Source organism: Haliotis rufescens, unplaced genomic scaffold (genome assembly GCF_023055435.1).
Source record: "Haliotis rufescens isolate VD_foot unplaced genomic scaffold, xgHalRufe1.0.p SCAF_17, whole genome shotgun sequence".
In the NCBI taxonomy this organism is placed as follows: domain Eukaryota; kingdom Metazoa; phylum Mollusca; class Gastropoda; order Lepetellida; family Haliotidae; genus Haliotis; species Haliotis rufescens.
The window spans coordinates 10,016,281-10,039,938 of record NW_025963857.1 but is presented as its reverse complement, the minus strand read 5'-3'; the positions used below and the strand labels follow the sequence as shown (position 1 = coordinate 10,039,938).

At 40.4% G+C, this 23,658-nt stretch overlaps 1 protein-coding gene and 1 long non-coding RNA gene across 3 annotated transcripts in view; one reads left to right on the top strand and one right to left on the bottom strand.

Moving 5' to 3' along the window:
• Nucleotides 1–23,645, bottom strand: part of LOC124152250 (RAB11-binding protein RELCH homolog) — a 201,677-nt gene extending 178,032 nt beyond the window's left edge. The window contains exons 1-16 of one of the 2 annotated variants that reach the window (XM_046525506.2): nt 23,265–23,645; nt 20,837–20,926; nt 20,446–20,517; nt 19,873–20,045; nt 17,542–17,730; nt 15,062–15,150; nt 14,180–14,518; nt 12,990–13,068; nt 11,956–12,048; nt 10,142–10,254; nt 8,986–9,076; nt 8,213–8,284; nt 7,806–7,946; nt 6,714–6,878; nt 1,331–1,511; nt 1,014–1,170 (exon numbers count right to left, since the gene is read on the bottom strand). In XM_046525506.2, the coding sequence (XP_046381462.2) occupies nt 1,014–1,170; nt 1,331–1,511; nt 6,714–6,878; nt 7,806–7,946; nt 8,213–8,284; nt 8,986–9,076; nt 10,142–10,254; nt 11,956–12,048; nt 12,990–13,068; nt 14,180–14,518; nt 15,062–15,150; nt 17,542–17,730; nt 19,873–20,045; nt 20,446–20,517; nt 20,837–20,926; nt 23,265–23,556 (2,336 nt within the window). In that variant the 5' untranslated portion in view covers nt 23,557–23,645. The remainder of the gene's footprint in view (nt 1–1,013; nt 1,171–1,330; nt 1,512–6,713; nt 6,879–7,805; nt 7,947–8,212; nt 8,285–8,985; nt 9,077–10,141; nt 10,255–11,955; nt 12,049–12,989; nt 13,069–14,179; nt 14,519–15,061; nt 15,151–17,541; nt 17,731–19,872; nt 20,046–20,445; nt 20,518–20,836; nt 20,927–23,264) is intronic. The other variant, XM_046469522.2, reaches the window with a different exon arrangement.
• Nucleotides 1,843–2,225, top strand: LOC125381158. Its single transcript, XR_007221721.1, has 3 exons — nt 1,843–1,900; nt 1,981–2,076; nt 2,189–2,225. It is a non-coding gene; the product is annotated as an uncharacterized LOC125381158 (long non-coding RNA).
• Nucleotides 23,646–23,658: the final 13 nt, after the last annotated feature.

Genomic DNA, 23,658 nt, shown 5'->3' with positions numbered 1-23,658 from the left:
TAGGACGTTTCCACACCAGGATCGAAGAATAAGAAGAAATGCACAATGTGAGATAGGATAAATATAGAATGTGGGTTGGACATACCAGCGGTTGAGATTATGAGCTACCTCTCACACTGTAGCGCATGGTGACACACAAACAGGTCATCACCCTTACCACCCAATGCCAAGTCCGCTCCAATCTCATTCAAATCTGATCGTAGTTCTCGCTATCGCTAAACAAAGATCTGAGGACATCACCCTTACCACCCAATGCCAAGTCCGCTCCAATCTCATTCAAATCTGATCTTAGTTCTCGCTATCACTAAACAAAGATCTGAGGACATCTCATTAAGGGTCACGTCAGAACGACCTTTCATCCAACCAATCAGAGCGTCGCTTACCAGATCATGAAAGTGACAGTCGGAATGTGTTTTCTAATCATGCAACCACGAAATATTTAACACGGGGTATTCCGAACGACAGTAACAGGTTTTATGATTATATCCATACAATCTAGGCCATCGATAAGCCATTCCAGAATGTTCTTCTTATCAGTTTTAATTTTTTTAAATCGAGAATACGTCAAAATATGTTTCGTAGCGTAGTCGCCAGTTTGAAACTAGTGTCTTAAGGTTCAAGAAAGCTGCCTTCTGTTTGGCTAATGTTGATTTCTTGTCAGTTATTTCATTGGTCGGACAAAATTCGCGAAAGGTCACTCTGACGTGACCCGTAATGGGATGTCCTGAGATCTTTGTTTACCGGTAGCAAAAACTAAGATCTGATTTTAATGAGATTGAGTCGGCTCTAAGGACAAGCATGGCATACTTTGAATCTACACTGGACAAGAAAATTTAGGGATCATGAAAATTTTGGGCGATATTTTTATGACTTTGTATGCTCAGTCTTCACTACAAAAACATATCCCCAAAAATATTAATGATCCCTAACTTCTTTTGTTTAGTATATGACATGGGAGAACCATGGGCCTCTACAACACTGAGCACCTGCAAACTTTAGACAAGGGCACTTACAGATTATTCACAACCCAGTTGAGCTGTTCCCAGGGTTCAAACCACTCTTGTGACAGGTGCTCAGAGTAGAGATGGACAAGGGTAGACAACTCCTGCTTGCCTCCCAGAATGACACTCAGGTCGGACAGTGGACAATTAGACATCGGGAATCTGGACACTGTGTTACAAAAACAAGGCTTAGATTTGAAGATAAATTATTTCTGTTGCTATGAGATGACAATTGTTTAACATAATTGATTTGTGTTCAGTTTCAAGGTATTAGTTGTTATTTTGACTTGTTCCAAAAGTCACCGTAAACAAGCATGTATTGTACTCACTGTCAATGTCTTCAACACCTTCAACAGATGACTCAAGATGTTTGATAAATGGACCACTTTCAAGGACGGAAACAAACTGGAAGGGGAGTAACTCTGTCAGTTCTTTGAGAAGGATCAAGAAACGGCTCTCGTCAAGAGGAAGTGTTGTGCTGTTTGTAGTTTTCTGTATCGTGAGAGCACCCTAAAGGGAGGTAACAACAAATCATCAGATCGGTAATTCCTAGAAAGAAACACAAGCAAAGTTTAATATGTATCGATACAAGTGTAATGTTAAGTGAACAATAAGTGCCATAATACATCAACATTTATCAATTCAAACAATCACAGCATATATTAATAGAGATAAAATTACAATCTGGTACATTTAAGGAAAAATAATTTTATATTGGTTTTATATTTTTTTACAATTAAATCTTCAAGGTGAATGAAAGGAATGTACAACATTTATAGGGATGTCCTGAGAGAGCCAGTGTGGCCCAGCAGGGTGATGGTCTTCACACAGTGTGGTCCTACATCAACGTACTACAGAGTCACGGCAACGCCAGGTTCATGGTTTACAGACCCTCCTACGTAACACTCTACTCAGGTAACACTCTACTCACGTAACACTTTCCACGGGTAACACTCTTCACTGGTAACTCTCTACTCAGGTAACACTCTACTCAGGTAACACTCTACTCACGTAACACTTTCCACGGGTAACACTCTTCACTGGTAACTCTCTACTCAGGTAACACTCTACTCAGGTAACACCCTACATAGGTAACACTCTACTCACGTAACACTTTCCACGGGTAACACTCTTCACTGGTAACTCTCTACTCAGGTAACACTCTACTCAGGTAACACCCTACATAGGTAACACTCTACTCACGTAACACTTTCCACGGGTAACACTCTTCACTGGTAACTCTCTACTCAGGTAACACTCTACATAGGTAACACTCTACTCAGGTAACACTCTACATAGGTAACACTCTACTCAGGTTACACTCTACATAGGTAACACTCTACATAGGTAACACCCTACATAGGTAACACTCTACTCAGGTAACACTCTACACATTTAAGTGGGCTCTAGTCAGGTTATTATATTCTTCAAAATATGCCGTGCTCACTTTAAGCAGGGAAAAATATTATGAAAAGAATTATCGTGTTTAAATGCTGACTGCAAACTTTTTGAGATGACAGTGAGATAAACTATGTATCACCTTGCAGATGGTATCAAGATTTCCGCAAGAAATCTGATGATAGCAAGATGTAACACCCTTGACACAATATGGGCAATTTCTATAAAATAAACTTTGTATCCCTTATAACAGATGTCAGTGTGATAATTTGCATAGCAGCCTGAAGATAATAAAACACAACATGAAAAAATGACCAGGCTAATACAAAGACAGTGTTTATCAATCCTGGAATGCTATAACGATTTCTTAAGATAGACTGTGTCATATCAAGGACCAACCTGCATCCAGCAACCTTAGCGTTATTGAAAGTCTACATTAATGTATGTGCACTGTGTTAATATTTGTGTAAGGGCACACTGATTTAACTAAGATACATACTGCATCACAAATTCCAAGGACATAGACAGTGAAGCACCCCCCCCCACACACACACACACCCACACACCCACCCACACACACACACACACACATTCCAGGGACAGTGAGGCACCAATGTGAAATAGACTTTCTATCACTAAGCAGATTACTCAGTAATACAATGACGTGATTCCAGTGAGACAACATTCATATCACCCTGGAGATTATACACAGATGTCAGTGAGATAAACTATGTATCACCTTGTAAATGATATCAGATTCCAGTGATATAAACAATGTATCACCATGTAGATGACATCGAGATTTCAATGAGATAAACTACGTATTACATGGTAGGTGATATCGAGATTTCAGTGAGATAAACTATGTATGACATGGTAGGTGATATCAGGATTATAGTGATATAAACAATGCATCACCATGTAGATGACATCGAGATTTCAATGAGATAAACTATGTATGACCTTCCAGTGAGACAGTGTTTATCAAACCTGGAATGTTATAACAAATCAATAAGATAGACTGTGTTATACCAAGAACCAACCTGCATCAAGCAACCTTAGCGCTACTGAAAGTCTACATTAATGTATGTGCACTGTGTTAATATTTGTGTACGGGCGCACTGATTCAACCGAGATACATACTGCATCACAAACTCCAGGGACACAGACAGTGAAGCAACCCACACAGAAAAATTGAGATCAACTGTGTATCATCCTGGAGATAGTACAAAGATTCAACTGAGGTAACCTTTATATTATCAGCCTGGAGATGTTACACAGATTCAGTGAAACAAACTGCGTATCTTCCTGGAGATAATATACTGAAACACAATGAAAACGTGAATTCACAATGCCGTTTAGAAAGTGGTCAAATGTAACAAATGTTATATTTGGGATAACACTTTCTTAGTAAAGTACAGAATCTTATACTTTGTTGGGGGTTGAGTCCCAGGATTCGAAACCACACTGCCAGAGTGAGGCACCTAATCGCCAGCACACAAAGTCAGCGATCTAACCCAATGAAAATGTATGATCAACTTTAGGTCGAAATCAGAAAAGATGTTTAGGGCTTAAGTCCATCTCCAAACACACAGATGAGAATCAAACCAGTATACGACATTGTTGTGTTTAAACATCTCATGCTTAAATACCCATAAGAACTTTATTTGATTTTTGTGGCCATTTTGCCAAATATAACAACAACAACAACAAAATGTTTTCAAGTGTGTCAGTATAAAACAAATCCAGAGAAATACCCTATTTTCACCCTGGTGATAATAAAACGATACCACTGAGATAATATTCCTATGATTCTGGAGATAATACCCACAATCCACTGAGATACCCTGTACATTACCCGTGACAAAACAGTGAGATATGTGGTGTTTTCCCCATGATAATACAAACAGGTTCTGTGCAAACCACCTACTCTGTAAACCATGAAGCATGTGTACATATATTATGTAAGCCTATGTCTAGTAATGCTGGTTAAGAAAGCTTGGCACTGCAGAGACAATGAGAGTGAGACAGAGAGAGATCCCTCCACCAAGTAACTGAACACAGCAAGGAGAGGCTATCAACACGGGGTCAGGTCGGTTCAGACAGACAGTTGGAGTCTCAGGCGCGAGAGGTGAATGTGACGTGAACTTGGCACATCTGAAAGTAAACACTAGCTTGTCTTTCCTCAGTCTGAGAGCTACACTGACATACCAATAGCGGTACTTCTTTGATATTTTTTTACCAACCCTTTGATATTTTTTGGGGAAACGGGGCCTGGGATTTCATTGAAAAAGAGTAATTTATCCCAGAAAATGCTTGAAAAAAATAATAACATTTCAGACGGATAAAAAAAAGAGAAGAAATTGTCGGCGACAAAAAATTTTTAGGCTCATTGTTTTAATTAAAAATATTATGTTTTTGCAGGCTCCATATAAAATCCAAGCCCCTTCGAATGTCAAATGGTTGGACCCTTAACCAAAATCATGAAAAACAAACAAACATCAACTGTACCCTTTTTCCCTTCATGGTCTTCAGATTTAGGGTTGGAGGAAATATACGAATTGAAAAAATATTGTGTTTTGGACTCTTAACACCTAATCAGAAATAGCGTTGTAATATGTAAAATAGCTGATTTTAGGTTTTCTTAAAAACGTTTTTCTGATATTTGAACAAGAACAAATATTTCACCCAAGTTTGATTTTTAAGGTAAACACATGGTTTAAAATCATACTAGTAACTTTCAAATTGCCAAATATGTCCTTGTATCTTGTCGTCTTCAGTAGCCATTGCTTACCCGGCCTGACCAGACACTGCCCTGAGGAAAGACAAGGCTAGTGAAGTCACCATCACAGACATGAACTCTCTGTGATGGAACTTGTGAGAAAAGAAAAACAAAAATAAAACAAACAAATGTAAAGCCACAATAGCTCTGACTCCTGACTCAAGTTGTTGTGTTGATTCTCAAGATGAGTCTGTGATGAAGACGGTGGCCGATGATGGTGCTGATATATTTGAACACATATCTGGTATTTGACGTTACAGACAGACTTGGATACATGACTGTGGGAATGTTTATATAGATTACTCAACAATCAACACATTACATGTCACACAAACAAGATAATAAAATGTCAATTATTATTAGCATATAAATTAATCATGATTAATAACTTCAATATTTATTGATCAAGAGATGAAAAAATATAAATTAATATTAAGAAAGCTTAAAAGGTAAGAACTATTTATGAAGCATATGAAAGGGTGAGTGAGTGAAATACAAGTCCTGCTCAATCATAGGCCCACATGGTGGTCGGGTCTCGCACATGGTAACCATGTACAGAATTCAAAGATGTAGCATGTCACTTATATTTTATATTACGCAGGAGATGATTAAGCATTCCTTAATCATCAAACAGTGAATATTGCTTTAAGAAAAGATTGGACAAAAGCTTAATTTTGTTCAAAATTGGGACTTTCTTAAAAGTCCTTATTTTTATAAATTCAGGTGATTTATATTATTTCATTCACTGTTTTATAGTATGCAGGAGCTACTGAAGCAATCTTTAATCATCCAATCAGTGAAAATTGCTTTAAAACAAAATGGGGCAAAAAACGTCCCACCACTTCAGAAATTATGCAGATACTCGCAGCAAGTCCATCACCCAGTGGCTGATGCATACAGATTTTGAACATGGTAACTAGTAAACTCGGTATGGGTCTACCAGAGTGAGTTGGATTTTTATGCATTCTAAAATATTCAAGTAATATCATTGCAGGGGATGCCAAGAATGGGCTTTCCATGTGGCGAAGCAAACCCGAGTCTTTTGTGTGACAGACCAACACTTTAATCACTTGGCTACCCTACAGCCCCCTATATACCATAGATCAAAGAGGCATACAATCATTGTTGGGTTCCTCACTTTAATAAATTCAAATATTTGATACAATGAGCATGTGACCAGACCATGTGACCTGACCATGTGACAAGACCACGTGACCAAACTCCGCATCCAGACCATGTGATTTGACCACGTGACCTGATGTGACCAGACCATGTGATCTGACCATGTGACCAGACCATGTGACCTGACCATGTGACCTGACCATGTGACCAGACCATGTGACCTGACCATGTGACCAGACCATGTGACCTGACCATGTGACTAGACCATGTGACCAGATCATGTGACCAGACCATGTGACCTGACCATGTGACCATGATTGAAGCCTGACCTGTCTACAGCTACATGAGCTACAACTTGAGTCAGGTGTCAGGAAAGCTAAACAGGCCCGAGGCCTGAAATTAAGGTGTGCCTTAACTATTTCCTCCAGGTCCCGCAACACAGAATGCAGGAGTTCATGCTCGAGCCGACCCAGCTCATACGCCCAGGCAGCGAACGATGGGAGGAACACATGAAGCGTGGCTTGTTGGACTTTCTCGGACGAGTCGCGCAACCCTATCTTTAGTAGTTCAGATCCCTGGAATAGAATGCAATGTTTCAGTTCAAGATAGTTCATAATGTTGTCACAAAAGTTTGGTAGAAAATAACCTGGTCCATACTCATTCACAAGGACATCAACAAATCAGTCTACTCAACATTATGAAGCAATTCACAAAAATTGAGAAATTCACCCAAACAAAATTGCATGTGAAGAAAATTGTTTTGTTCTTCATCTCATTTAGAACTCAATCTTGACCTTGTCAAATAATCATACATTCAGCAGGTGCTTGTTGTTTAACACCTCAGTCAGCAATTGTCCAGTCTTTCATTGCAGACACTATGTATGGCGTAAAATAACATGGATCAATAGCTGTAACTGTGTATGCTCAAAATCTAAAACATGTAACAGGAGAAGTAACAATGGAAAATTGCTTTTTACAGGACCAATTTTCAAACTCAGTCTTGACAAGAATCTCATGGATAAGCTTGCAAAGTTTCATTCATGTAACATCAGTAGTTTCTGAGAAAACGTGTCCCAATTGCAGACACTTTGCACTAAGTTACACTAAGTGTAAAGACATTAACTTATGGCATTAATTTTCAAACTCAGTCTTGACAAGTATCTCTTATATGAGTCTGCAAACGTTCATTTAATTTCAGTAGTTTCTGAGAAAACTTGTCCCTATTGCACACAGTATGCACGAATTTGAAAAGCATGGAGCAAGGGCCACAACTCTGTAGAAATAGAATTTAAGTCACCACTTTTCGAACTCATTTAAGATCATGACCAGTAATAACAGTGTGTAAAATTTCATTTCTCTAACTTAAATAGTTTGTCCCCTTTGAGAACCTGACAGACAGAAAGACAGAGGGAAGGACAGACGAACGGACAAACTCCCTTCCAATATCCCACCCCAAATACAGGATTAAATATAATATGCTATAGCTTAAACTATTACCCTACCTGAGCAAACTTGTCAGTATCACAGATAAATCCTGTGAGAAGTCCAAGACTCTTGATCACAGCTTCCCTCACATCGTCATCCTTGTCGTCACGCAGCATTTGCGTCAGCATGGACATCAACAACGAGCTGCGGATTTCATGCTGCACAAATAAACGTGATTAGTAACGAGAAAACTGACAGACACTTTACTTATAGACAAAGATAAAACAATTTGGAGCTACCAACCTGAATTTTTTGGCCAAAAATCCATAAACCTTAAAAAAGTGTAGTCCAGTATACATCTGCAACTTTGGTAGAATATAAGCAACCAAGCTAAAATTGCTTCTCCCATATCTCTTTGTCAGAATAAATGAACAGATTAACTTCAACTTCGACAAAATGATTGTGAGTTTGTTTCTGAGCTTACCGAGAGGTATGAAGCCAGAGCTCCACAAGCTTCTGCCACTAGCAGTCTTCTCTCCACATACTTGTGGCTGATCTGAAACAAACACACCCCAATACAATGGCTTGCTTCATAAATATGTCCGTGCAAATGATTCAACACTCTCCACAGTAATCATTGCATCTGACTTCCTGGGACTATTGTATTCAAGCCTCACATGGCTTAACATACATCTATATTGCTTGTCCTTTTTGTATGCTTGTAACTATGAAAAAGTATATGGATGTGTTTGTTTGTAGTTTAACACCACAGTCTAATAATTACAGATATGTGAGGGTGGCCTGTAAATAATCAAGTCTGGATCAGACAAACAAACAAACAAATCTTACGACCAGCATAGGCTGCTGGGGACCAGTTCTAAACAAGAATCCCCACAGGGAAAAGTATATTGTGTTTGTTGTTTAATGCCGCACTAAGAAAAATTCCAGCTATATGACGGCAGTCTGTAAATAATCAAGTCTGGACTAAAAAATCCAGTGATTGATATCATGAGCATTGATCCACACAATAGAGATACGATGAGAAACAATCAATCAAATCACCGAGTCTGACCACTCAAAACATTTAGTCTCTTTTAACGACAAGCACAGGTCGCTGGGGAACTATACTCTTCCCCAGAATCCTTTACCTTGACATGAGAAATATATATGGTAGCCACCTAAGATGACATCAATAATTCATCATTCTTCCACATTGAACACTGATCTTGTAAACCATCTGAGAGTTATCTCCCCTACCTGTTCCCAGCATTGAGGCAATAGTTCCGTCTCCAGGCGTGTCGGACCCACGTGTTGAGCAAATGCTATACACCCTGTCAGGATGATTTGTCTGAAAGTACACACATTACCATAGCAGATGTTGACAAGAGAAGGTGAAAATCAGATGTTAATTGAGAAGTAAAAAAATATCAAATTTTAGTCAAACACAGTCATACATAAAGTCACTAATAAGTTAAGTTCAGTACTTGGGGTCAGAAAATGGTGTTTTAGATTCAGCTTTATCACAGCTTCATAACAAGGTCGTTTGATCTATTCTGGCCAGGCAGACCGCTGGTGGACACAACGAACCAAGTTGTCAGGGTGCTAGGGCTTACAGGTAATTCCCAATCAGTTTACTTTCGAAATGTACCCTGGGTACAAAACGTTGTATCGAGTTGTACCCAGATTTTGTCGCCATATTGATTGTAACAAGACCATATCCAAGTGTACTCCAACTTTGGAAATGTCACGATAGTCTATGTGTCCCTGTTCATTTTACGGCAGTCAACAAAGTGACCTTTCCTGCTCTCACAACACTTCCCCAAGAACTTTCTGTATGTTGAAATAGTATACCAACGTTTTCTTGAGACGTTTTTGTTAGATACTTGAGATTAAGTCCAACATTGGACTAAAGAGTTATCTCCCCTAATGCTACAAAGTGGGTTGATTGATGTCGTAAACATCTCATGCTGCCAAACGAGAACCAAAATCTGGGTATACTTAGATATGGTCTGGGCACAAAACAATACAGCAACAAAAATCTGGGAACAACTCAATATATTGTTTTGTACCCTGGGAACATTTCGATGGTAAACCAATTGTGAGAAGCCCTATCAGTGGTACCAGGGCTCTCAAAGTCACATATCAGAGTTCATCTTCTTTAGTGGTCACCCATCCATCTTAATACTAAGCCATTATGACCTTTGATCCCTATTTCAGTCAAGTCAGAGAAGCAAGTATCACAGAGGGTCAACCTCCCTAAAATATCAACACCTTCCAGCCCTCAGAAATGACGCATGTGGAGAAGGCCTTGTAAGGTCAAGTAATGGTGGACTATTTTTTTTATTTATCTTGACTATCATACAGTGTAAGATGAGATGATTGAAAACATTGTGTAACTCTTCTACAAACCAACCTTTGTTCATCATCTGGCTTCTTGATGAGGTTAAAGAGAATGTTGAGAAGTCGGTCTCTCTCCTTCGAGTCCGAGTGCAACATGGCCGTGCACAGGATGAGTGGGATCAATTCCTGCAACACAAGTACACATCACTTACAAACAGACCTCAGCCCGCTCCACAAAATAATCACTTTGACAATCGTAACTCCCATACTTAATCATAGATTTATGAAAGTCGTAGAGCTACGATCGACTTGTGTGGGCCCCTGGCAGAAAAACAATGTTAAATCTAGGTAGAATGACAGAGGGTAACAACTTTTTAATATTTGCACATATGAATCTGGCCATTCTCATGCTGATTGGATATGACATGACAATGCTTGATTACTGAGAACAATACGGTATAGCATCATCCATTGTTCACGACATCACAAACTATTAACATCATCTGCACAAAAGACTGACTTCAGTGAAGTTCCTCCGTAGCGTTGTGAATTAATGTTTTTCAAATACAATAAGTATTATGCAGAATTAATGCCAATCTAAACAAACCCCCAACCACAGTAGACAATTCGCTTCTCCATTCTTCTCAGCTTGGTACCAACGTACACAAGACAACCTGTCACGCTGGCCGGCAAGTGTTCTACCACAAACACAAGATACACCATGCAGCCCACTTCGGACATGCGCAGTGGGAATAAGTTCACAGACGATATGATATCAACATGTAGACCTAAATATTAGGTTGCATTTTTCAATAACAGGTTGATCTGTAAAGTGAAAATAGATCCATCTAGAATCATATCACATCGCTCTCATTTTAAATCTGATCTTTGACTCTTATAACTCTCTGCGTAAAGATCTGATGATACCTTCATTGGTGGTCCTGTTAGGGGACTTCTAAAATGTCAGAATGCGTAAGTGAGGCATTCAGTGAAGCTGCAGAGTTCTGTATCTCGAAAACATATATGATTGAAGAAATCCAAATGAGAAAAAATAATGCTACATTATGGTACTGTTGGTGATATTTTATATACCGTATTTGGCATAATAAGCGCACAGGGCGTTCTCAAAATTAGAAATAGGGGGCGCTTATTAGAATATGATTTTGGTGGAAAAAAACAGAATTGAAAGATTGTAAATTTTGCGGTTTGTTGAACACAGAAAATGATCCCCCTCAGTATTTTACCCCTTTAGATATACAATGTATATGTCTCTTACAAATAATACCGTGTGCATGCTTGCACGTATTGACTTACACATCTACGTATTTGTGACAACGCAACTCCACATTAACAATGAGCAAAAATCATCGTAGATGCCCATTGTTCGAAACGGGAAGTACCGGTGATTAGAAGGTTAAGTTGAAAACATCAGCAAATATCGCCGTGGGCGCTTAATAGAGCAGGGCGCTTATTAAGTCGAATACGGTACCTTTTGTTCGTGAGACCCATGACATCTACACCCAAAAGAGTTACAATGGAGGGTATATCTGTGTTCTGTGGCAGTCTTCCGTGGCAGAGATTAAAATATACAAATCGAGGCATTGAAAAAATGAAGCTAAATAGTTTCAGAAAGCTGAAGAACCCATTTGTCCTTCTTTTCAACTGGGTGGTCAAAGTTCACTGGGTTCACGAGACCTTGCATGGAGGTGTCTCAGATCTTGATGTAGTCAGTTACAGTATCTAAAAGATCTGATTTCAAAGAGATTGTGTATCATACTAAAGTGTCATCAATTCAAACTGTCATCAACTCTCAGCATCCACTGTGACTGCCCAAACTCCATGTCAGTCAAGTCATTACAAAACCAAGTATGGACATGAGTGCCTCACCTCTCTCTTGGCCAGGAGGACGTTGGGGACAATATGGGGGAGACACCGGCCCAACATGGATACCACTCCTTCCCCTTCACTCATCTTAGACATCTGTGAAACAGAGATATAGGATGAAGAAACTAACAACTTAAACATGTTAAAGGAGACAGATATCAAGGATTGAAAGATATATACTGGGACCATGATGATACACCAACTGTGATATCTGATACGTATCATGATACTTGTATGTGCTTTTGTCTCTGGTCCCTAAGCCATTTTTTCATGGACAGGATGGCCAAATACCTGGCACACTGACGATTCACAGTTGGCTGTGTCAAGTATGGCGCAATGGATAAAAATATTTACATTTTCACTACTAACTTTCACTACTAATTAGTGTTCGGTGTAACAGTTATGACAGCAAACAGTGAAGGTAAGAATCAATATTTTTACTTAGTGTGCGACTGTGATCGATGCTTGTGAGTGAGTGAGTATGGTTTTACACCGCTTTTAACAATATTCGAGCAATATCACGGCAGGGTACACGAGAAATGGGCTTCACACAGTGTACCCATGTCAGGAATCGAACCCGGGTCTTCAGTGTGACGAGCGAACGTTTTAACCACTAGGCTACCAGACTTCCCCGATCGATACTTGTCTCAAGAAGTAAAACATCCTGATGCATCAGTGTATCGTCCCACCACTAATTATTTATATGTACCCTTGGGATTAAAGATCCGCAACAAGAATACCCAGTAATAATTTAATACCTTGTCTCTTCCTGATCATTAAGTGTAAGTCAATCAACCGAAACAATGTCGATGACACCTATTACGAAACGACTGATTGTGACCAAGACCCACAAGCTGGTGTCATTCCTTAACATGCTTAACTATAACAAAACAGGGCATTTTATAAACATGCCAACTAGGATGTCTAAGTGTGCCCTGTAGTCACTCTAAATATACTCTATCTGTGCAATTACAATTTGAACAGTGTTTACAACGAACTCTGGATAAACAGTTTCTATGAATTTCATGGCCTAGTACCTCAGCAACAATCCTATTGTCCCTGGAAACATGGAAAGCCAGATCCTGCAAAGCCTTCCTAAATGCCGGGGACATTTTCCTGGAAAACAAACACATGTGTCAGAGATAACCACTGCTAAATCTTGGCTGCAACAATCTACTTCAAAATTAAATGTTTGTTATGTTGGACACTGATGGTCCATCTTGGCTGGGAGAGTAAACCACCTCATACTCAAGGTACACCGGCAGGAGACTCTACTCTACAGTTGTGGTAATTGAATGGTATTAGTTTGGCCTGTATGCATGGCATGAGTGGAGATGGCCATTTCACAATGTGTAACAATGGTTAGAAAGTCTAGTCGATGCAAATCTGGGCCTTGTAGAACAGGAAAAACACTTTGCTCGTTGTTTAATGCCGCACTGAGCAATATTTCAGCTATATGAGTGCGGTCTGTAAACAATCGAGTCTGGACCAGACAATCCAGTGATTGACATCATGAACATCAAACCATGCAATTGGATACAATGACATGCATCTACCAAGTCAGCGAGCCTGACCACCCGATCCTGTTTGTCGCCTCTTCCAGCAAGCATAGTTGCCTCTTCCGACAAGCACAGTCGCCTCTTACGACAAGCATGGTTGCTGAAGACCTATTCTAACCCGGATATTCACGGGTAAATAGGAACAAGAAGATTCAGAATGGTACCTGGGTACACATCCAGGTAGTTTGTTTTTTCAAAAATACTGAAAATTAGCCAGGATTCTGGGGGACTATATGCATATATCCTAACTTCATGTGACCCGTGAAGATTCTGGGGTAAAATAGGTCTTCAGCAACCCATACTTGCCGTTAAAGGTTACTATGCTTGTCGTAAAAGGCGACTAACCGGATTGGGTGGTCAGGCTTGCTGACTTGGTTGATACATGTCATCGATCCCAATTGCGTGGATCGATGCTCATGATATCAATCACTGGATTGTCTGGTTCAGGCTCGATTATTTACAGACCGCCGTCATATAGCTGGAATATTGCTGATAGTGTGGCGTTAAACAACAAACAAACAAGCAAACAAGCATATATTGTAACTTCATGTATCACAAAAGTGACCCCGGATGAAATGAAATCCACAGAACTCCACAGGAAATTCCCATCCCTGCATATATGCAGAACCAATGTGACAACCCTGTTAGATTACGAAGGTGTCCCTCACCTGTCTATCACATTCTCTGTGAGGGAAGCATCTCCATCTTCTGACTGCTGACCAACCCCATCCACCCTATCACTGTAAGCAGCACAGTTATCTCCCCCTGAATGCACATCTCCATCAGTGTCCTCTCCTACATGGTTTTGCGTTATGGCAGACGCATCGAGATTCATAGAGTCCGACTGGCCAGACACATCTTCCACATTAGGATCTGTGATTGGCTGAGAGTCGTCATGGCCGTCACTCATTGGCTGGTTATTATGTGTCGATGGACTGGTCTTGGTGGGCTCGACCTTGTGCCCTACTGGTGTGGAGTGATTCAACTGTGTGTTCTTCAGAGGTGACCTGACAACAAATGAATGAATGAATGAATGAATGAATGAATGAATGAATGAATGAATGAATGAATGAATGAATGAATGAATGAATGAATGAATGAATGAATGAATGAATGAATGAATGACAAGCCAAGCATCTTTTCGTACCAGACACATAACTAAAGATCATTACTCAGATCAAAATATATTTGAGAAAGTTAAACACTGACTGTGAAGTGAGTGAGTGAGTGAGTGAGTGAGTGAGTGAGTGAGTGAGTGAGTGAGTTGGTTTTAACCCAACTTCGAACAGTATTCAAGTTATATCATGGCGTGTCAGCTTAGTGCGAGAGGAAAGCCCGATGTGATGTAGGTCTTCAGACATTTAACACTTTGTGAAACCAACAAGCACAGGAATGGTGCCGACAAACCAAGAAACATGATCAGGGTTAACTGGGATTCAAACCCATGATCATAGGTTTCGGGCATGCCCAAGGGAATCATTTCTGCACAGTTAATTGCCATCTGTGTCCATGACTGTGGAGGGACATCAGAGGCTGCTGGAGCAACTTACATCTTGAGGATACTGACTTGCTGGGACAGAACATCATTTTCTTGTGCAATCATCTGGACCTGGTCCTCAAGCTCACAGATCTTGCTCTCCTGAACAAAACAAACATTATTGACATACAAAACATCACAATACATCACAATACATTTCTGTGTTCTTCAGGGATTTGTTATGCAGGGATGCATAAACATGATAAATGTTAACAATCTATCTCCAATGTCCCCTAACAATCTCAATCTCTGATGTCCCCCTAACAATACATGATGTCCCCCTAGCAATCCCAGATGTTCTCCTAACAATCCCCAATGTCCCCCTAACAATCTCTGATGTCCCCCTAACAATCTCTGATGTCCCCCTAACAATCCCCAATGTTCTCCTAACAATCTCTGATGTCCCCCTAACAATCCCCAATGTCTCCCTAACAATCCCCAATGTCCCCCTAACAATCCCCGATGTCCCCCTAACAATCTCTGAAGTCCCCCCTAACAATACCCAATGTCCCCTTAACCATCCCCAATGTCCCCCTAACAATACCCAATGTCCCCCTAACAATCCCCAATGTCCCCCTAACAATCTCTAATGTCCCCCTAACAATCCCCAATGTCCCCCTAACAATACCCGATGTCCCCCTAACAATCCCCAATGTCCCCCTAAAAATCTCTGATGTCCCCCCTAACAATCCCCAATGTCCCCCTAACAATACCCAATGTCCCCCTAACAATCCCCAATGTCCCCCTAACAATCTCTAATGTCCCCCTAACAATCCCCAATGTCCCCCTAACAATACCCGATGTCCCCCTAACAATCCCCAATGCCCCCCTAACAATTTATGATGTCCCCCCTAACAATCCCCAATGTCCCCCTAACAATCTCTGATGTCCCCCCTAACAATCCCCAATGTCCCCCTAACAATCTCTGAAGTCCCCCCTAACAATACCCAATGTCCCCCTAACCATCCCCAATGTCCCCCTAACAATACCCAATGTCCCCCTAACAATCCCCAATGTCCCCCTAACAATCTCTAATGTCCCCCTAACAATCCCCAATGTCCCCCTAACAATCTCTGATGTCCTCCTAACAATCCCCAATGTCCCCCTAACAATACCCAATGTCCCCCTAACAATCCCCAATGTCCCCCTAACAATCTCTAATGTCCCCCTAACAATCCCCAATGTCCCCCTAACAATACCCGATGTCCCCCTAACAATCCCCAATGTCCCCCTAACAATCTCTGATGTCCCCCTAACAATCTCTGATGTCCCCCTAACAATCCCCAATGTCCCCCTAACAATCTCTGATGTCCCCCCTAACAATCCCCAATGTCCCCCTAACAATCTCTGATGTCCCCCCTAACAATCCCCAATGTCCCCCTAACAATCTCTGAAGTCCCCCCTAACAATACCCAATGTCCCCCTAACCATCCCCAATGTCCCCCTAACAATACCCAATGTCCCCCTAACAATCCCCAATGTCCCCCTAACAATCTCTAATGTCCCCCTAACAATCCCCAATGTCCCCCTAACAATCTCTGATGTCCCCCCTAACAATCCCCAATGTCCCCCTAACAATACCCATTGTCCCCCTAACAATCCCCAATGTCCCCCTAACAATCTCTAATGTCCCCCTAACAATCCCCAATGTCCCCCTAACAATACCCGATGTCCCCCTAACAATCCCCAATGTCCCCTAACAATCTCTGATGTCCCCCCTAACAATCCCCAATGTCCCCCTAACAATACCCAATGTCCCCCTAACAATCCCCAATGTCCCCCTAACAATCTCTAATGTCCCCCTAACAATCTCTGATGTCCCCCTAACAATTTCTGATGTCCCCCCTAACAATCCCCAATGTCCCCCTAACAATCTCTGATGTCCCCCTAACAATCCCTGATGTCCCCCCTAACAATCCCCAATGTTCTCTTAACAATCTCTGATGTCCCCCTAACAATCTCTGATGTCCCCCCTAACAATACCCAATGTCTCCCTAACAATCTCTGATGTCCCCCTAACAATCCCCAATGTCCCCCTAACAATCTCTGATGTCCCCCTAACAATCCCTGATGTCCCCCTAACAATCTCTGATGTCCTCCTAACAATCCCCGATGTCCCCCCTAACAATCCCTGATGTCCCCGTAACAATCCCCAATGTTCTCCTAACAATCTCTGATGTCCCCCTAACAATCTCTGATTTCCCCCTAACAATCCCCAATGTTCTCCTAACAATATCTGATGTCCCCCCTAACAATCCCTGATGTCCCCCTAACAATCCCCAATGTCATCCTAACAATACCCAATGTCCCCCTAACAATCCCAAATGTCCCCCTCAAAATACCTGATGTCCCTCCCCCCACCGCAAGAATCCCCAATGTCATCCTAACAATACCCAATGTCCCCACTAACAATCCCCAATGTCCCCCTCAAAATACTCGATGTCCCCACCCCCAACAATCCGCGATGTCCCCCCACCAATATCCGCTGCTCACCATCTGTTCCCGGATGAGCTGCCAGTCCTGCTGTCGCTCCTGGAAATCTTCATCCTCCAGATCTGCCTCACAAGCCACTTCCTGTGTCTCCTTGGTCGGCATGATATGGTTGCCATAGTCACGGAACAAGTGCAGGAGATCTGGAGGCCGGGGTATGTTGAGGCCCACATCATCCCAGTCCTCGAAGTCCTTATACACACATGGAAAACTGGTTTACATTTGTGGGGAAGACAGCCTTTGAAATTCACACTAGTCCAAGACCACAACACTTTGCTGAGTAAAAATACAATGACAGTAAGTAGCATTTGAGGACAATAATTCTGAACTAGTTCTCAATGCTTCAATTTTGCTACAAATTGGAACTGAATAAAACTGATACAACATGAAAACATAGTAAACGTTCAAGCAGGACGAGCTACAAACTTGGAATACTGGTGAAATAAGGTTTCCACTGTTCTTACAAAACTATTTCTAAGACTGGGAGGTTAAGGTTATTGCATGATCTGGTAACAGCAAACATGCTACACCATGTGGCAGTAGTTGGTGAAGATAATTGTGTGTGGAGCATGTGGACCAGGATGTTGTTCCACCAACGTTAATATATTGTTCATGAACATTCATATTCACATTAGCAGCTGTATTGACACCAGTGGTATGATTGTTCTCTGTACACCACATATGCTACAGTTTCCTGAACACAAGCTACAGTTCCATGAACACAAGCTACAAGTTTCCTGATCACTAGCTACAGTTCCCTGAACACAAGCTACATTTCCCTGAACACTAGCTACAGTTTCCTGAACACTAGCTACATTTCCCTGAACACTAGCTACAGTTTCCTGAACACTAGCTACAGTTTCCTAAACACCACACATGCTTTAGTTCCCTGAACACAAGCTACAGTTTTATGAACACCACACATGCTACAGTTCTCCGAAGCTACAAGCTACAGTTTCCTGAGCACCACACATGCTACAGTTTCCTGAAAACTAGCTAGTTTCCTGAGCACCACACATGCTACAGTTCCTGAACACTAGCTACAGTTTCCTGAACACAAGCTACAGTTTCCTGAACACTAGCTACAATTTAACTGAACACCACACATGCTACAGTTCCCTGAACACAAGCTACAGTTTCCTGAACACCACACATGCTACAGTTCCTGAACACCACACATGCTACAGTTCCCTGAACACAAGCTACAGTTTCCTGAATACCACACATGCTACTGTTGCCTAGACACCACACATGCTACAGTTTCCTGAACACCACACATGCTACAGTTCCTGAACACTAGCTACAGTTTCCTGAACACCACACATGCTACAGTTCCCTGAACACTAGCTACAGTTCCCTGAACACAAGCTACAGTTCCCTGAACACAAGCTACAGTTTCCTGAACACCACACATGCTACAGTTCCCTGAACACTAGCTACAGTTCCCTGAACACAAGCTACAGTTTCCTGAACACCACACATGCTACAGTTCCTGAACACTAGCTACAGTTCCCTGAACACAAGCTACAGTTCCCTGAACACAAGCTACAGTTCCCTGAACACCACACAAGCTACAGTTCCCTGAACACTAGCTACAGTTCCCTGAACACAAGCTACAGTTCCCTGAACACAAGCTACAGTTTCCTGAACACCACACATGCTACAGTTCCTGAACACTAGCTACAGTTCCCTGAACACTAGCTACAGTTTCCTGTACACCACACATGCTACAGTTCCTGAACACTAGCTACAGTTCCCTGAACACAAGCTACAGTTTCCTGAACACCACACATGCTACAGTTTCCTGAACACCACACATGCTACAGTTCCCTGAACACAAGCTACAGTTTCCTGAATACCACACATGCTACTGTTGCCTAGACACCACACATGCTACAGTTTCCTGAACACCACACATGCTACAGTTCCCTGAACACCACACATGCTACAGTTCCCTGAACACCACACAAGCTACAGTTTCCTGAGCACCACACATGCTACAGTTTAACTGAACACCACACATGCTACAGTTTCCTGAACACAAGCTACAGTTTCCTGAGCACCACACATGCTACAGTTCCCTGAACACCACACATGCTACAGTTTCCTGAACACCATACATGCTACCGTTCCTGAACACTACACATGCTACAGTTTCCTGAACACTAGCTACAGTTTCCTGAGCACCACACATGCTACAGTTTCCTGAACACTAGCTACAGTTTCCTGAACACTAGCTACAGTTTCCTGAGCACCACACATGCTACAGTTCCCTGAACACCACACATGCTACAGTTCCTAGAACACAAAACACTCAAGATCACCCTGACTTACTTGCTCCTCATTCTCTTCTGAGAAAGTGACCGATGTGATTTTGTTGTCATTGAGCAGGAGGTACTCGTTCACGAGGAAGTTGAGTGCTCGCTGTTCGAGAGGCTTGATGCTGTCTTCCACACATATGCCACCTGCAAGGTGCTTCTCTGTGTCCGGGGAGACAATCTCATTTTCTGAAACAAGGCAACACATTCAGTACCCATCTAAAACAAAGACATATTCTAAAAACTTAAAGTGATAATGTTCGTTTCATTCTTCCAAAATTCAGAACATCAAAGGTAAGAATTAAAGTCTATTTGATGCTGATGATAAGTGTAAAACTTGTGAGGAAATGGTGCAAGAAATCATCCCTTGTCAGTTATGAAGCTGCCAAAGAAACAAAAAGAAACAGCATTATTATTTAGACAACAAATCTTGTTTTGTTCCTGTTAACAACCAAACTATTTCTTTTGACAACTAGAAACATTGCATGAAATAGAATGGCCCCAAGATCATTTGTCTTGAATGAATATCCCATAGAAAAAAATGGACTTCAGGTAAAAGGTTATATTAGTGAGTGCAGCATCTACTTACCTGCTTCCCTTGTAAGAGTAGCTCGTAGGGATTTTATTGTCTCCTGTGCCTTTCGCAATTCAAATTCTAAAACTAAAAACAGGTAAAAAATATTAATATTAGTAAATGATTTATTATAGAATTATTCAATTTAGATATATAATGAATATATATACACAACTACAGTAGTTGATGGAATCGTAATCCGGGCAAACCTGAGCATGATTCAAACCCATGATCAGCAAATCCTGTTACAACTAGGGCACATAACTCTGTACATAAATTGCAATGCATGAACCTACATTCATCAGGTTTTATATAAATTTATTCATCTACTGAGATCAATGTTAGGAAGAGATGATTAACCAGTTTCTTCATTCTTCCTGATCACATTCTTCCAACATCAACGTACCAGCCACTCTCTCATCAACTTGTCTTTCCCCATCATCAGAGTAGCGGGCAAAGTCCAGGGAATCAAAGGTCTGTACACTTGAAGTCCGAGCTGAAACACACGGAACATGGTTACATAACACAGCCATTACATCACACACACAATAGTATACATGTACCGTATTCGACGTAATAAGCGCCCCACTAATTGTTATTTGCTAATATATTGGCTAGTGATCAATCCCAATTAGCACCTCTTCTGATTGAACAATGTACACAAGACCTACTTATTACTTATTAAAAATAATGCTACATTATGGTACTGTTTGAGATATTTTATCAACCGTATTCAACATAATAAGAGCCCCGCTCTAATAGGCGATATTTCTTAATATATTGGCTAGTGAACAATCCCAATCAACACCCTTCCGATTGATCAATGTACAAAAGACTTATTTATTCATGTATAATACGCACTCGTGTGTTATATGCATCCTTAATAATGGGCAATTAAATTCTGGAAAAATATATCTGTCGTACATAAACATTTCAGGCTGTCAGCATAAACCACGAAATTTATCTTTCAACTCTGTTTTTTCACCAAAATAATATTCTAATAAGAGCCCCCTATTTCTAATTTTGAGAGCGCCCTGGGCGCTTATTACGTTGAATACGGTATTTGTATAATGTGCCCTGTCTACTGTCAGTATCTGGTGCTTGGTGAGATTTAAGGTGTCTCATTGCTCATAAGTAAGATGTCATGATACCCATTAATCTGATCCAAAATTTAATGGTTTCCTTATGTTTCATCATATTTACATCACATCAAAAGATGATGTAGTCTGTGGGTAGTTCCGAGAAATAAATGAGTTGTGAGTTTAGAAGAGTTGAGTTAGACACAGACATTTGTCTGCTTGTCCACAGATTAATGAAAATTTGGTTAGGACTATTTGTTTTCTCCAAAAATCAGAACTACTGGTCCAAAATAATCTGTGGACAAATTGAATTAATTCATGGTGTCTACCCCAGCCCTGTGAAATGAATTCCTTATAATGTATCCAAGGTATTAGCAGATCTAACAAATAGGTACAAATCAAATAACTTCATTTATGAATGGTTGAAAATCATGTGATCATTTGAGTGTCATTAAAACCTCTTGTAATAACAGTAGTTATCAGGCATGTTAAAAAAATTCAAATTGATAATGTAAAAACATAAACACACTTTTAAATTGTGAAGTGAAATCACATAGGTCAGATATATTCTTAATAATTCTATACACACTATTCACATTCACCTTACACTAAATTCAAGTTCATTTCATGAATACAGATTGAAAATTATTGGTTTGGGCTTTTCATGATCTTATATGACACAGGTCAACGTGCAAAAGATCACCACTGATGCACTGTAGAAATCTTGTGTAGAACAGAAACATTCAGAATTTATTGTTATACAAATATTCAGTACTTGTATTCATACTTTAGAAAGACAATAGTACAATACCTAGTGTCTATACCTAAGTCAATAACATGATACAACAGCTGGTAAAATGGTAAACACTAGACGTAATAGGTGATACTTTCAAAAAGACTTCCAGATTTCCTACACTGAAGTAAGCATGTTAAGAGGAATCCGCAAGTTTCAAATTTTCAGGGATATGCCATGCATTGCAATAAAAAAAGTTTGTACTACTTGAAAATCAAATGATAGCTAATTTCTGCCACTGATAGACACTAAGTTAACATGATGTCAAGAAGCACTTCAATCAACATAAGGTTAGAACTAAACATGGGACTGTAATTTCTCCATGAGATTGAATAAAATATTGAATACATGTAGTTTTATTCAATTTTGGATTTTGTTGATGAGGAAACAATAATACTACACGATAAAGCAATTGGTAACAAAATGTTATTTGAAATAAAAAGGAAAAATAATTGTAGCCCTGACTAGCTTATTAAATCAAATATTTTGATTTTGACAGCAACACTGTACTTTATTGTTGTGATACTAATTCAACATAAATGGAAAAATGGCAATGTTCATTACTTTAAAGTAGTTTTAAAATATTCAAAATAACGCCACAGGAAAGCATATTACTTGACACTTCTGGAACTTAATTCATCTAAAGCTGACACAGAACTGGACATAATGAACTTCCAATTCATTTATTATTTTTTAGAAAGACTGGTATTTTGCACACACATATTCAGAAAGTGAAGATAGTTATTTTCATCCCTCAATTCTCTCAAAAGCGTCAATTGACGTAGATCTATTTCTGGAATGGCACGACTCATCCGAAGTCTAATTAGACACTAACTGCCTTGGCTGAGTGAGTTAGGATGCTAATTGTAGTCGTAATTATCCGTTCTCTTGTGAGAGACAATTATCTCAAACGGATTTACTGACATAACAGACACACTTGAATAAACGTCAACTGCGCTTACGTAATGTCGGCGAGGGCGTGTCCTCTTTTGTTCTTTCAAAGTTGCCAGGATTTGAGAAGTAGTCTCTCAATCTAGGAAGCTCTCTTCCTGATTCCACAAGCTCAGTGTGTAACTCGAGAGCTGTCAAAATGTAATTGTCCTTTAAAAGTTTAGTGGCAATCGCATCCCAGGACACTTCTGTTGACTCTGGAGTTACATGCACTTCAGAGATTACAGGCTCTTCAGTGCTAGTGTTTTGTATCTCAGATTCAATATAATCAGTTTCTTCGAAAGGATTCAGGCTCTCCGCCATTTTGTAGATCACGTGGGACGCACCTTGAAATTATTTACCAAATCACTTTTTATTTAACAAAATAACCACTCTATGTATTTTCATTTGATTTTATAAAAGAAA